Raw genomic sequence first — 12,887 nt, 5'->3', positions numbered from 1 at the left:
TGAAGGGGTCCAATGTCCACCTTAGCAGTGTTGCCGTAGTATTTAGCAAAGTTTTTTTCGTAGGGTGGGGGGGGGACGGGGACGTGGCCACACCACTTGGATTTGGCTACATACCCCAATCTCTTTTATCTCTTAGTGGCCCTGTCTTTAATATGAGAAAGCCCATCACACATGGATTCTTGACCAAAAATGGTGAGACTCAACCAGGTTCACATTTTTGTTCTCGGTGTTGAAACACAGAGCTAGAGTAATGTGGTACTGGCCAATAGGGCGGAAAGCTGAGATAGAAATGGTAGAGACCCATAGACCTGTATAAATAGCAGAGGTAAATTGATGCTTGATACAGTACGTGATCAATCCTTCTGTTACCCTGCTGACAAGCTCATGTGTATGTATTATGCTCACCCTGGACAGGAGGACTCTATGAACCTCATGAAGGGTGCTCATTGAGGCCACCTGATGGCCAAAGGTGCTCTATAGTCTAGTTTCCACAGTCTACTGGCAGTACAATAAGTCCCATTGCCGAGTCCTGTACAACACACATAATTTAATATTGTGGTGATGAATAAGATATGGATCATGTGGTCATGTGCACGTGTCAAGATGTTAAAGGAAAATGTTGTGATACTGTCTGAACTGATTGTATTTAACTTTAAAGGTCACAATATGGGTTTAGAAAGTGCAAAGCCTTCCAATGTTCTTAGCAGTCTATTTACTAAGCCTTGGATGGAGATAAAGTACCAGCCAATCAGCTCCTAACTGCCATGTCACGGGCTGTGTTTGAAAAATGACAGTTAGGAGCCGATTGGCTGGTACTTTATCTCTGTCCACTTTATCTTCACCCAAGGCTTAGTAAATAGACCCCTAAGTCACTATTAGATCAGCTTTAAAAAAAAAAAAAAAAAACATTTTGAACAGACTATGAAATGACAATGAAACATATTAAAACATGGAGTCCATGGACAAAATGGCTTCTACCTTTATCAATGTAAAATATCCAACTCTTGGGGGTTAGATTTACTAAATGTCATTTTGTCCAAGCCATCAATGATCAGCCGATTTTACTTAAGAATTTAAAATGATAATAGAAATAAAAGCTAAACCAGCATGGTTTAGCATTTAGTATAGTTGCCACTTTAAATCTATCCGTTAAAGCCACCAATCGGTGGTTAGTAGATCTAGTCCTTGGTAAGAAAACTTTCTGTATTCCTAAAGTTCAAGGAAGTTTTGAAAAAAGTTTAATTGATTATTAATCCATCTACAGGACATAGTGAGTATAATATGACCAACTGTGTTCACCATTGCTATACAGTGCTATAAATGCCATATACAGACCTACTGTATCAACAGAACTCATGCAGGTAAAATATCATGATTTCATTCCAAGGCTGGAGATATAATACAGTCAATAGAATATTGTTGAATAGATAAAGATGGTCAAGAAAGCAGCTGTTTAAAACAATGCAATGTAACTCCTGTTTGTACACCCACCACGAACATCATTGGACCATGACCTTGCTTCATTCCCTCAGTCTATTCATGTACACTTCTCTTTTGTAGGTGTGTCAGAAAGCTGGTGAGATATCTCTACTCAAGCAGCAGTTGAAAGATTCCCAGGCAGATATCTCTCAGAAACTCAATGAGATAGTTGGCCAAAGAACACAGTTGAAAGAAGCCAAGTCCTTATTGAGGGAGAAGGAGGAGCAAATTGCCTCCATCAAAGATTCATACAGCTCAAAGAGCGTCAGCCTGGAGATCTGTGAGAGCGAGATGCAGAGGAAGCAAAGTGAAGCTCAACAAATGAAGGAGAAGCTTGGCCAATGTGAGCAGGAGATAGCAGGCTTAAAGGAGACCTTGTCCAACCTGGGCCAGAACCCATACAGTGTAGAACTCAATGAGAAACTGAGGGACACCCTGGCCTGTGAGAGTGATGAGGCCAAGATGAAGCGCCAAAATGAGGACAATGTGGTGACCTTGAAGAAAGATATAGAGAAACTCCAGCTGGACTTAGCTCTAGAGAAGCAAGAAAGGGACCAGCAGGTGTTAGACTTTGAGGAAGAAAGACGCACATGGCAAGAAGAAAAGGAAAAAGTGATAAAATATCAGAAGCAGCTGCAGCTTAATTATGTGGAGATGTATCAAAAAAACCAACAACTGGAGCAGAGGATCAATGAGATAACCACAAAGGTCACAACACCCCCAGCAGAAGATAAGAAGCCTTGGACACCATCCAGGTTGGAGAGGATAGAGTCCACCGAAATATGAGGACAGTTGTCCAAGCGTACACAGATAGTCTTTCACTGTGCATGTCCTATCTACTCCGGCCCATAGTCATAAGGTTAAAAGACCTCATAGAGTTCTGAAAGAACCTTTGACTATAATAACCCCATTGTAGACCCTTCAGTACAGAGAAGGTGTCTCAGGAGAAGAACAACTGCTTGCTGTAATTTAACTGTGGATGAAACATTTATGGTATACGGTCTGCTATGCCGCAAGTGATGCTATATGTCTGTTTTCCCTTACTGCACCTCCCCCTGCCTGCAGGGTCAAGAGTGTATTATATAGTTATAATATATTGCTGGTTCCAGTGCAGTCCAAGGGGAGGTGCAGTTCTGTGACTATTACTGGTCCTTAATCCTTTAGGACTCTTTAAGAAAGGTCAAAGTGACTTGGATATTGAGTTATTTTAGCCATATTGGCTAGCAATGGAAGTTCTGCTGTGCAGTGAAATCTAGCGATCTACCTATTATAAACTTCCCACAGTTCTAGACACTGTTTACTGTGAATTATCCCAACATTTTAGAGGGATGGTAGAAAATGTATTTTATATTAACAACTAGGGATTTCCAATAGTAGAAGAAAACAATTTTATTTGCCAATACACACTTCTATTTACACATGCTTTCTTTTGACAGTCTTCATATAACTGCTGCAATTAAGCAGTAGTATAGGAATCGAACACCAGGATCCTGACCGGATTCCGTAGTATAATGTTACATTTCTGTATTGAGTTTAATGCTGATGTCATGAATTGATATAGTGAACATCTGGAGCAGTCTTACTGTATATTAAAATCTGGGCAAGACTGTTTAAGCAGATAAGATATCTGGTTCTGTACCTTCCAATACAAGTCTTGATTGATCCTACTCAAGGGCATAAGTAGCTATTTGTGGACACCATGTGCTCAAAGCACATACTTTCTCACCTTCTCTGGTTTACTGAAGATCCCTCTACTGGGCATACTGTGGCTGCTGTTAAACTAACTAAGAGCAAGCAAATTGCTAAGCAATCCTATCCTTGGCCAGATCACTAGAGGGAGCTTCAGTAAGCCAGGGGAGATCAGAAGGTGACTGCATTCCTAGGTGGCAACCTACTGTTACCGTAGTACTTCCACCCTTGATACTACTATACGCTAATCCCACTTCACTAAGGCTTGGCACAGTTATCAAGTATATGATTGTGAAACTTAATTGCACTAAGAAGAAACGCGTTAGTGCTACATTCATTGTTACAACATAAATAAAAAGTTTAGAGAGTACTTTAAGAGAATAACATTAATTAACATCATTAATAAAACAACAATTACTATAGACAGAAAATTTGCAAGGAGAATTATAATTAGTGACACTATTCTAGGACTCGTCAGATTTATTAAGATAGAAGATTACTATTATTTTTATTGGTAACAGTATTAATGAAAAAGAATAGTTTGAAGGTACTGTACGCAGTGCTGGTTTAAATATTCTTTATAGCGGTCAATTTACTTAAGCAGCATTTTTCAATTTAAAGGGGCAATAATATTAAATAGCATAAACGGTTTTATGTTTAACTTTACTGTCCCTTTAAATCTAGCGCCTGAAACTGCCAAAGTGACTGCTCACAGCAAAATCAATTACTGTAGGTGGAGCAACGTGAATGATTAATATATGATACATTCTAATATAATCGTAAGGGAATGTTTTTGCAGCGGCTGAGAGTTTGTATCATATATTTTCTCTATCTAAAGAGCTTGTGCCACCTGCTGTACACAGATGAGGCTGCCGTTTTTCTGCTGAACTAACATACTTTAGGATGTAGTCCTATGTGGAACCAGTGCCTCGTGGAAATTTGCCAGGGCGATTGATTTCATGGTTATTGGTGAGCTGCCAGGCCGTGCTCCCATGCATATTAGATCAGCCCACAGATTGCCCCCCCCCCCCCAGTGTAGTTAACAAGATCTCTTGAAATTTACCAGAAGACAGGAATTACTGCTATAGAATGTGAATTATACTCGGCAAATGTCTTCCCGACTTTGCATTACAAATAGCACCTGTGGGTATTTGATTTGCGAATCCGAAAAGCTTCATAAATTCCCATAATTTCTCTCTGTCTCTCTATTTATATAGCCTAGAACTGTCTTGGGCCCAGGTACTGCATGAGGGGTTGTGGTCAAATCCAGGACATGCCCCCACACACCCAAAAAAAAAAGAAAAAGGAAAAACAGCTTTCCTGGCAGCGAAACCACACTGGAGGTGGCAGCAGTTTCACAGGGGGACCAGACGGGCCCCTCCAGCAATCCGGCCCTATGTAATTAGTACCCACTCCGCCACCCCCTCTCGGCTCCGCTGTACACATACATATGCTATGCCAGTTAGCTTTAGCACATGTATGAAATTTTACCACCCATGCCCAGAAAAGTGGAAGCTCCATTTGCACCTATTCAGATTTGCATCATTCTCACACCTATGCCAGCTAGAACACGGAGAGACAGAATGGGGAGGAAATGGGTGTTCTAACATAGACCGGGACACAGGTGCCTGAAAAATCCATATTATTTGTGGGTGGTCAATGGCAGTTGAAAATCGGGGGTTATGATGATCACTAGTGAACCGCTTCATGCTGATAGGTCCTTTCATTCATGGCCATGTATATATTACGTATTTATGTGCGCGCTTAAAATGTGTATATATATTTCTTTTTGTCAGTGAGGCGGGGCATTAGATAAATATTTTACATTGATTTATAATAATAACAATAATGACAAATCCATATTTTACAAACAAAACAACATGGGCATACATTATGTGTATGTGACCTATGCGCAGGGCTGCCATCAGGGGGGGACCGCTGGGACTCCAGTCCCGGGCCATGACAGGGATAGGACCCAAAACTGTTAATTTAATTGCAACTGGCCACCAGCCTCCTCTGATCCATTCCAGGATCCACTCGTCTTCTGACTTACTAATGAATCTAAGCCTTCTTATATGCCACTTTATATCATAAGCTTTAGGATTATGGAGACTATAATTTATATATAGATTTGTAATATATTTTTTTTTATTCATAATGCTTACAACATGCTAGTCACTATTCATTGAATACTGTATGTCCACTACACAGACAGTTAGTGAAAACATGACATTAAGGGGAACATTTACTAAGCAGTGATAAAAGTGGAGAAGTGAGCCAGTGGAGATGTTGCCCATGGCAACCAATCGGCTGCTCTGTATATTTTTAAAGTATGCAAATTATGAATGTTATGTCAATGCTGATTGGTTGCCATGGGCAACTTCTCCACTGGCTCACCTCCACTTTTATCACTGCTTAGTACATGTCTCCCTTACAATCATAATGGGTCAAAGGCACAGTAACTTGCCCTGGGGTGCCCTGGCTATTCTGTCAGTCCTGGGCCCCGCAGTTTTTGATGGCAGCCCTGTCTATGCCTGGTGGAAATAGGGCGCATATGCCATTGGTGCCAGGCTTCAGGTACCCTGTGATAGTTGCAGGTTTGCATACACACTCAATTGCAGCTTTTGTAGTCAACGCAAATTACACCTGCATTGTGGTTATTACAGCCATCTTTGCACCAGCCTCTGTGTCAGTAGATTTCACCACTGTTTACACCCTGTTTAGGTTCAGTATATAGTTTAGATATTGCAGGCAGTCAGAAAACTCACCAACCGTACTGTATATCAGACAGTGGCCGGCTTGTAGAGAATAGATTGTCATGCTTTACTGATCAGACTGAGCGAAGAACATTGGGAAGACTTTCTCATCACCTCATTATTCTGTTACGCGCTGGAAAAACTTCCGATGAAACTCCCAGGGATCAAACCAAAGACAAGTGCTGTACAACTTCAGGAATAAATTGCATATTCCCTCCTTTTCAGGGATTGACCGTCCAGTAATCTACAGAACATAAGATCAGCTGGAGGCCTGCTTGCAGAGCCTCCCGTCAGATGCTGGATTGCTAGCAAGCGTTACACAGTGGGTAGATATGGAAAACATAGCTAGATTTTACTCCATAAACAATGCTGCAACGAATCGTGTATCTGTTTACTTATCCAGCATAAAGAGCGTCTTCGATGCTCAAGACGCGTCGGTAGGAAGAATGGATTGGAGCAGTGACACCGCTGATGCGCCCTACACACTGGGTGATGGCAGCAATTTGGACGATAAAGGATCCGAATGATGATCGTTATTGTCCAAATTGTTTCGCATTGAAAAACCTCGGGAAACCAATGATGAACGACCGGGTGCACGCTCATCGTTGGTGCCTACAGACTAAACGGGTATGGGTCGTTGGGTCGACAAAACTTAGGACAACCACTATTGGTCGACATGGTCATTAGATCGACATGTACTACGTCGACAGGTCAAAAGGTCGACCTGAGTTTTTTTTACTTTTTTGGGGTGTTGTTTTCTTCGGAAAGTGACGGGGAACCCCAATTAGTGCACCGTGTCCCCTCGCATGGCTCGCTTCACTCAGCACAGGTTACCGTTCCCAATCATAGTCCACGTGGATCGTAAAGTATGAAAAGTTAAAAAATTTAAACAAAAATGTAAAAAACTCATGTTGACCTTTTGAACTGTTGACCTAGTACATGTCGACCTAATGACCATGTCCACCTAGTGACCCTGTCCACCTAATGCATGTCGACCAATAGTGGTTGACCTAATGACTGTCGACCTAAGTGATGTTGACCTAATGACCGTATCCCCACTAAACGATACGAACGATATATTGTTCATTTCTGAGCGATATCGTTCATATCGCCCGTCACCGTCGCCCAGTGTGTAGGGCGCATGAGATCAAGTTCTGGTGGATGGCCCAAGGCAGGGGTTCCTAAACTCAGTCATCAAGACACCCTAACAATCCAGGTTATAAAGATTTCCATGCTTAAGCTCAGGTAATCTCAATTAGTATCATGGAATGCGGTTAGCGTCCCGGCAGTTGGAATCCTGTCGTCGGAACACCGATCATCGACATCCTGAAGGCAAGTATCGGGGTGACTGCTATGGTTAGGCACTAGTGGGAAGGGGTGGGGGTAGCCCTAGCCACTCGATTGTACTATCTGTGGTTAAGCACGGATATCCTTAAAACCCGGACTGTATGGGGTAAATTTACTAAGATGGGAGTTCTATTTAAGATAGGATGTTGCCCATAGCAACCAGTCAGATTCTACTTCTCATTTATCTAGCACCTTCTAGAACATAATACCTGGAATCTGGTTGCTATGGGCAACATCCCATCTTAAATAGAACTCCCATCTTAGTAAATTTACCCCTTAAGGTGTCTTGAGGACCAAATTTAGGAAACCCTGGCCCAAGGAATGGGCTGCTCTGCCATACTGTGTCTTAGGCCCTGTACACACCTATTATTGTACTTTATCCTCACAATGGGGGGCGATGTATCAAACCGTGGAGAGAGATAAAGTGAAGAGAGAGTTGTATCAAACAATACGCTCTTATCTGCTATATTACAGGATGCGTTTGAAAAAGTATACCTATAGTAGGAGCTGATTGGTTGGTACTTTATCTCTCTCCACTTTATCTCTCTACAAGATTTGGTATATCTCCACCAGTGTGTCCTCGCCGCCTCCCTAGGTGTGGCAAGGTAATGCTTGTGAGAGCTCCCAGCAATGTTTAGACTGCCGCAAAGCAAACTGATCAGTTCTGTGTACAGGTCTAGTCCTTTATTTTATTTTGGGGGCGATCAGCATTTAGGGGCATTTAGTAGATAACATTTGTGGAACATCTGATTTCAATGTCCGCGGACCACGCATGATGCAGACTTTCTCATTCACCAATCCAGTCCATTGGGGGCAAGCAGAACGCTTGGGACGGCAGTTGGGCAACAGAATTTACTGCCTGGTTCACCAATTTGATTTCCACACTAATTTTCTGGACTCCATTCTGGCACCAGGTTGGTTGGATAGTCAAACTGCATGACATAATTGCAACTTGTGCTGGTCAGCTTATAGCTTGCATGAAACCCAAGCATAATCAGGGCCGGATTAAGGTAGGTAGGAGCCCAGGGCGTCTGAGGTTGTGGGGACACTTACTATTGCAGATATACAGCACGCCGGAGTATGGGGGCATGGCTTGGTGACGAGGGGGCTTGGCCTCCAGCGCAATGGAGAGCCACCCCCCCCCCCCTCCATCCGGGAGTGCTGGGCAAGCCCCCGTTTTCATCATGCTGGGGGCTTGCCCAGCACTCCTGGAGTTGCTGGACAGCCCCAGCTTTTCCTGGAGCCTTCAGAGTCTGTAGATGACGGGCGCATGCCCCTGTCGCCCCCCCCCCCTTAATCCGGCCATGAGCACAGTGTAGGACCATTTATGGGTTCTCCAGGCGTAGATACCATGGATAAAGGCCCTTCCTAGTTTTTGGTTTTCAGTCAGACCTGTGTCCAAACATAACCTACATCTGGTCCTAGTGGTGCTTTTACACTGATAGCCAATATGTTTTTATTAGTGATATGACATCTCTGTGAATTATATTTTCAATATGTTGTTAAAAAAATTAACATTATTAAATATTTCAACATCTTTTGTTTGAAAAACCTGCACATTTCACATTTTGGGAGCAAGACATAGCAAAACTTGGAGAAAGAAAGTGTGGAGAGAGATAAAGTACCAGTCAATCAGATTCTAACTATTTTCAAACACAGCCTGTAACACGGCAGTTAGAAACTGATTGGTACTTTATCTCTCTTCGTTTTATCTTTCTCCAAGCTGTAATAAATCTCCCCAATTTTTGGAGCTTGGTGACTCGGATGCTTTCTCTCTCTCTCTATTATATTTCCGTGGACCAAACCTCTTCATGGTCTGCAGAAACGGGTATACAACAGGTGTACCTGTTGGCTCTAAAACAAAGGTATTAAGAGTTTGTCATATGAAAAAAAATTATTTTAATGATCAGCCAAATCCAATTTTTTTATTTTTTTTTACTAAATATTGACAAATATGTGAAAGGTTCAGGGATAGATTTACTAAACTTTCTAGAAATGAATGATCATATTTTACCTACAGTATCATGCTCTATTACATTTAAAAAAGGACAGAATCTAATTGGTTAGCCAACACCATCAACTTGTGCATTTTAGAAGCTGTAGTAAATATACCATCTAATTTACATATTCTCACTTTGTACATCTTAAACTAGAACTTTAGCACTGCAATAGGGACACCATCGCTGCAAAATGAAAAACCAGGACTTCAATGTGACCTGAAGTTTGATCAGACCATAAACCCCTCCTTATACATCCTTTATGGTATGCAGTGTTTGTCAACTCTCCCTGATTGTAGGGGAGACTCCCTGAAGTAGTAGCAATCTCCCTGACTCCCCAAAGAGTTTAGCAATCTCCCTGATTACAATACACCCCCATTATGTAGCTGTTTTATACTTGGGAAATAAAAAGAAATCAGAGATATATACATTCAGGTGGGGTCATCAGTGCCATTTCCCTGCGTTGGTTATAAGTCACAAATGTCTCTATGGTTAAATGTATTTTCAAATGCGGTTTCTTATGGCAACTTATATAAAACCTCATGTAAAACACAATACACGAGCAAGCCCTGAGAAGTATCAGTGTCTTTTCACCAACAAGTACCATAGATCTTACTAACTGCTTTGGGGCTGATTTACATTTGGATGCAAATTATGTTAATAACACGGCTCTCAGATGTAGCTGTACACGTCTGCTCTTATAGGTGTGACTTTCACAATCTCCCTAAAATTATTTTTGAAAAGTAGGCAAGTGTGCTTTAGGGTTTTAAACAAAGGAAGTATAGAAAGTTACCCCTCCCCCCTACTCCGATAAGCAGCTGTCCCCAAGAGCCCTATCGCTGACTAATTAGTACTAGCATAAGTTTGCAGTGCCTAGTCTGACCTGGCAGTGTTACTGTGCATGCGTGACCTAAATTCACGTATGCACCCAGAGCAGGCCCAAATTGGCGGAGAGCAGCGTGCACAAGCAGAGAGATCCGAATTGATCCCTATTCACAATCTGTCCCTCCTTCCCACAGGAAGGATCGGGGCTCCTGGAACCGGCGACAGTCAAACTTTGAAAACTTTCAGTTTTCAGAGTTTAATGAATGAAAAACAACGTATTACTCAGGGGCGTCACTACTACGGGCTATGGCACCCAGTGCCGCAAAAAGGCTGCTACTCACGCCATAGGTGCGTGCCACTGAAAAGGGGTGTGGCCTAGTGGAAAGGGGGTGTAGCCTCATGGCCTGACTCCGTTTTCATCACTCTGGGGGCATGCCCAGCATCTCCCAAAATGCTGGCTGCACCCGGACACTTGTTGGGCTACAGTGCCACCCCACGGAGGGTGACACCTGGGTGTGGTCTGCAGCCCCCCTAGTGACACCACATTGGGGCTGTAAGGTGAGCAGGAGAGATCGGTGCTACAGTATCTCCTGCATTACCTGTGTAATGAATAGCCTCTGTACTCGGATTTGACAAATGTAGGAGAATGGGCCCCTATACAGTATGTTACAGCTTACCTTACTCCCACTCATGCTCCACTAATGCACCCTCACTCATTTCTGCCCTCCCTACCCTTTGTCCTCCCCACTATCTGGCTTGTGGAGTATTGCAGGGGCTTTGTACCACACTTATCCACCATAATCTTTGTTATTACTTAAATAGGGCCTCACCTCAATTACCTATTTTTATTATTATTATTTATTTACATTAACATTTAGGGTGTTTCATGGCTAAATAAAAAAACTCAATTCTCGTACTTACCTGCAATATACTGGGAGTTCCCACATACTATACCCTAATTTTCTTCTGCAATATTGCAGGTAGCTGCTGCAGGTAATTTCTACAGAGGGGTAACTGGTGACAATTCTTCACTACCGTGGTTTAAAAATGATGCTAAAAATATATATTACATACACATGGAGCCACAGTTATCACACAGTGGCTATCCCAGTTATTCATATTTGCTAAATCCATAATTCTGAGGTTATTAGATATACCAGAATGCTCTGAACTCATGTGCAATAACTGTGGCCCCCACAGTTACACTTGCACCACTTGGGATAACTGCTGCTCCCAATGTATTTATCATGGCACCTTCTTTCAGTCAAATACTTGACAAAAACAAATGATCAAACTAATATTTCCTCCCATATAAACTATAGAGTAATGTGTCCACTCAAGTGCTTGCAAACCTCAACAACGATTTTTTGGTGCGGTGCCCTTCCACACCGGACACAAAAAACCTTATGGCCATTTCTTGTCCCCCTCCCTTTTTTCTTAAATCCTGTACCACTGTTATACTGTATGTCCTGCACACGATATAAAGCATCGAGGGAGTTTGCAATAAGGTGTGTGCGTGGTGTTGTGTGATTGCGTGTAAATGTGCACGCGTGTGCATGTGCCAAGCTGCCTGAGTGTGCATGCACAGAAATAAGAGAGATATATAAATAGGCAAATAACTGTAAATATATATAATTTTATATGGAAAATCTGCGACAGAGGCGCAGCGTGTTTATGAGAGAAAATATATGTGAGAAACTATTTTCTGTTATTTTATTCAGTAGTTCATGCTGTACGAACTGTTGTCTGTGATTTACTGGTGACGAGATGTATTATAATATCACCCAATTTACTGCTGAATGTTCCACTTTGAACACAATACCGTATGTCATGAAACTCTTGGCGGTGTATATTTTATGTATTGCTGATTCTAATCGACCTGAGTTTAAAGTGCTCCTGCAACCTACACACAACGGGGGCAGACAATTTGTAGGCTAAAGCCACGTGCCTCAGTGATGTCAGAGGTTGCTAGGAAGCCGATTGGCTACATTCTCAGCGATCATTTGTGCCAGCCTACAAAATGGCCGCCTCCTCTGTGAGAAAGCCATGTCTTGCTGATTTTACCGGTTCCTAGTGGGTGCATAGTTCTGCATTCTCATGAATGTTGGCTCGGGCTACAGAAAAATGGCTGCCTTCAGTGTATGTAGGCTGCAGTTGCACTTCAAATAGATTGAAAAGCAGAACTTTATACAAGGAATCCCAAGTATGCGACATGGTTCCCCAGATGAAACAGAAATGAAATCATGTTTGATATGCTGCTACATTATATAAAAACAAGTGTACTTTGATATAAATAGGACTATTTCTGTATGTACAGTACTGTATGTACACATATATGTTAGCAATACTAACATGGAGTGTATGTCTCTATAAGGAGTTACAGGAAGGTTCACAACTAGAGATGACAGATGATGGTATTAAAATAAAGATGACTCTTTTTGGGAAATATCTGCGTTTTTTTTCCTTTCTTTAAATGCTATACTAAATGGTATTAGATCATACACTTTGGAGGTTGCACAAGGGCTAATCCACCCAACGCGCTTGGAATACAGGCTCTGCCTACAGACACAACAGCATCACTCAGTGTAAGAATGGCCCAGAGAAATACATAAGTATAAGGTAAATATAAGGAGCCAAGGGGTCTATTCCCAGTGGGTCAAACATTCTCCTAACAGGATAGTCAAGTTGGTAATAACGTTTTATCTCTCTCCTGCCTGGATAGGTAGTATGGTGCCTAACTAGGTCCAATCACTGGCCTCTGCCTTCTGGATGATGCATGATTCTCTCTCTCTCT

At 42.1% G+C, this 12,887-nt stretch overlaps 1 protein-coding gene across 3 annotated transcripts in view; it reads left to right on the top strand.

Annotated features, from left to right (window-relative positions):
- Positions 1 to 12,539, top strand: part of LZTS3 (leucine zipper tumor suppressor family member 3) — a 229,720-nt gene extending 217,181 nt beyond the window's left edge. For all 3 annotated transcript variants that reach the window (XM_063925335.1, XM_063925334.1, XM_063925337.1), the window contains exon 4: positions 1,561 to 12,539. In XM_063925335.1, the coding sequence (XP_063781405.1) occupies positions 1,561 to 2,265 (705 nt within the window). In that variant the 3' untranslated portion in view covers positions 2,266 to 12,539. The remainder of the gene's footprint in view (positions 1 to 1,560) is intronic.
- The last annotated feature ends 348 nt before the right edge of the window (positions 12,540 to 12,887 follow it).

The sequence above is a fragment of the Pseudophryne corroboree genome, chromosome 1, assembly GCF_028390025.1.
Source record: "Pseudophryne corroboree isolate aPseCor3 chromosome 1, aPseCor3.hap2, whole genome shotgun sequence".
In the NCBI taxonomy this organism is placed as follows: Eukaryota; Metazoa; Chordata; class Amphibia; order Anura; family Myobatrachidae; genus Pseudophryne; species Pseudophryne corroboree.
Note: the sequence above shows the minus strand (reverse complement) of the source record. Positions and strands in the feature narration are given on the sequence as shown.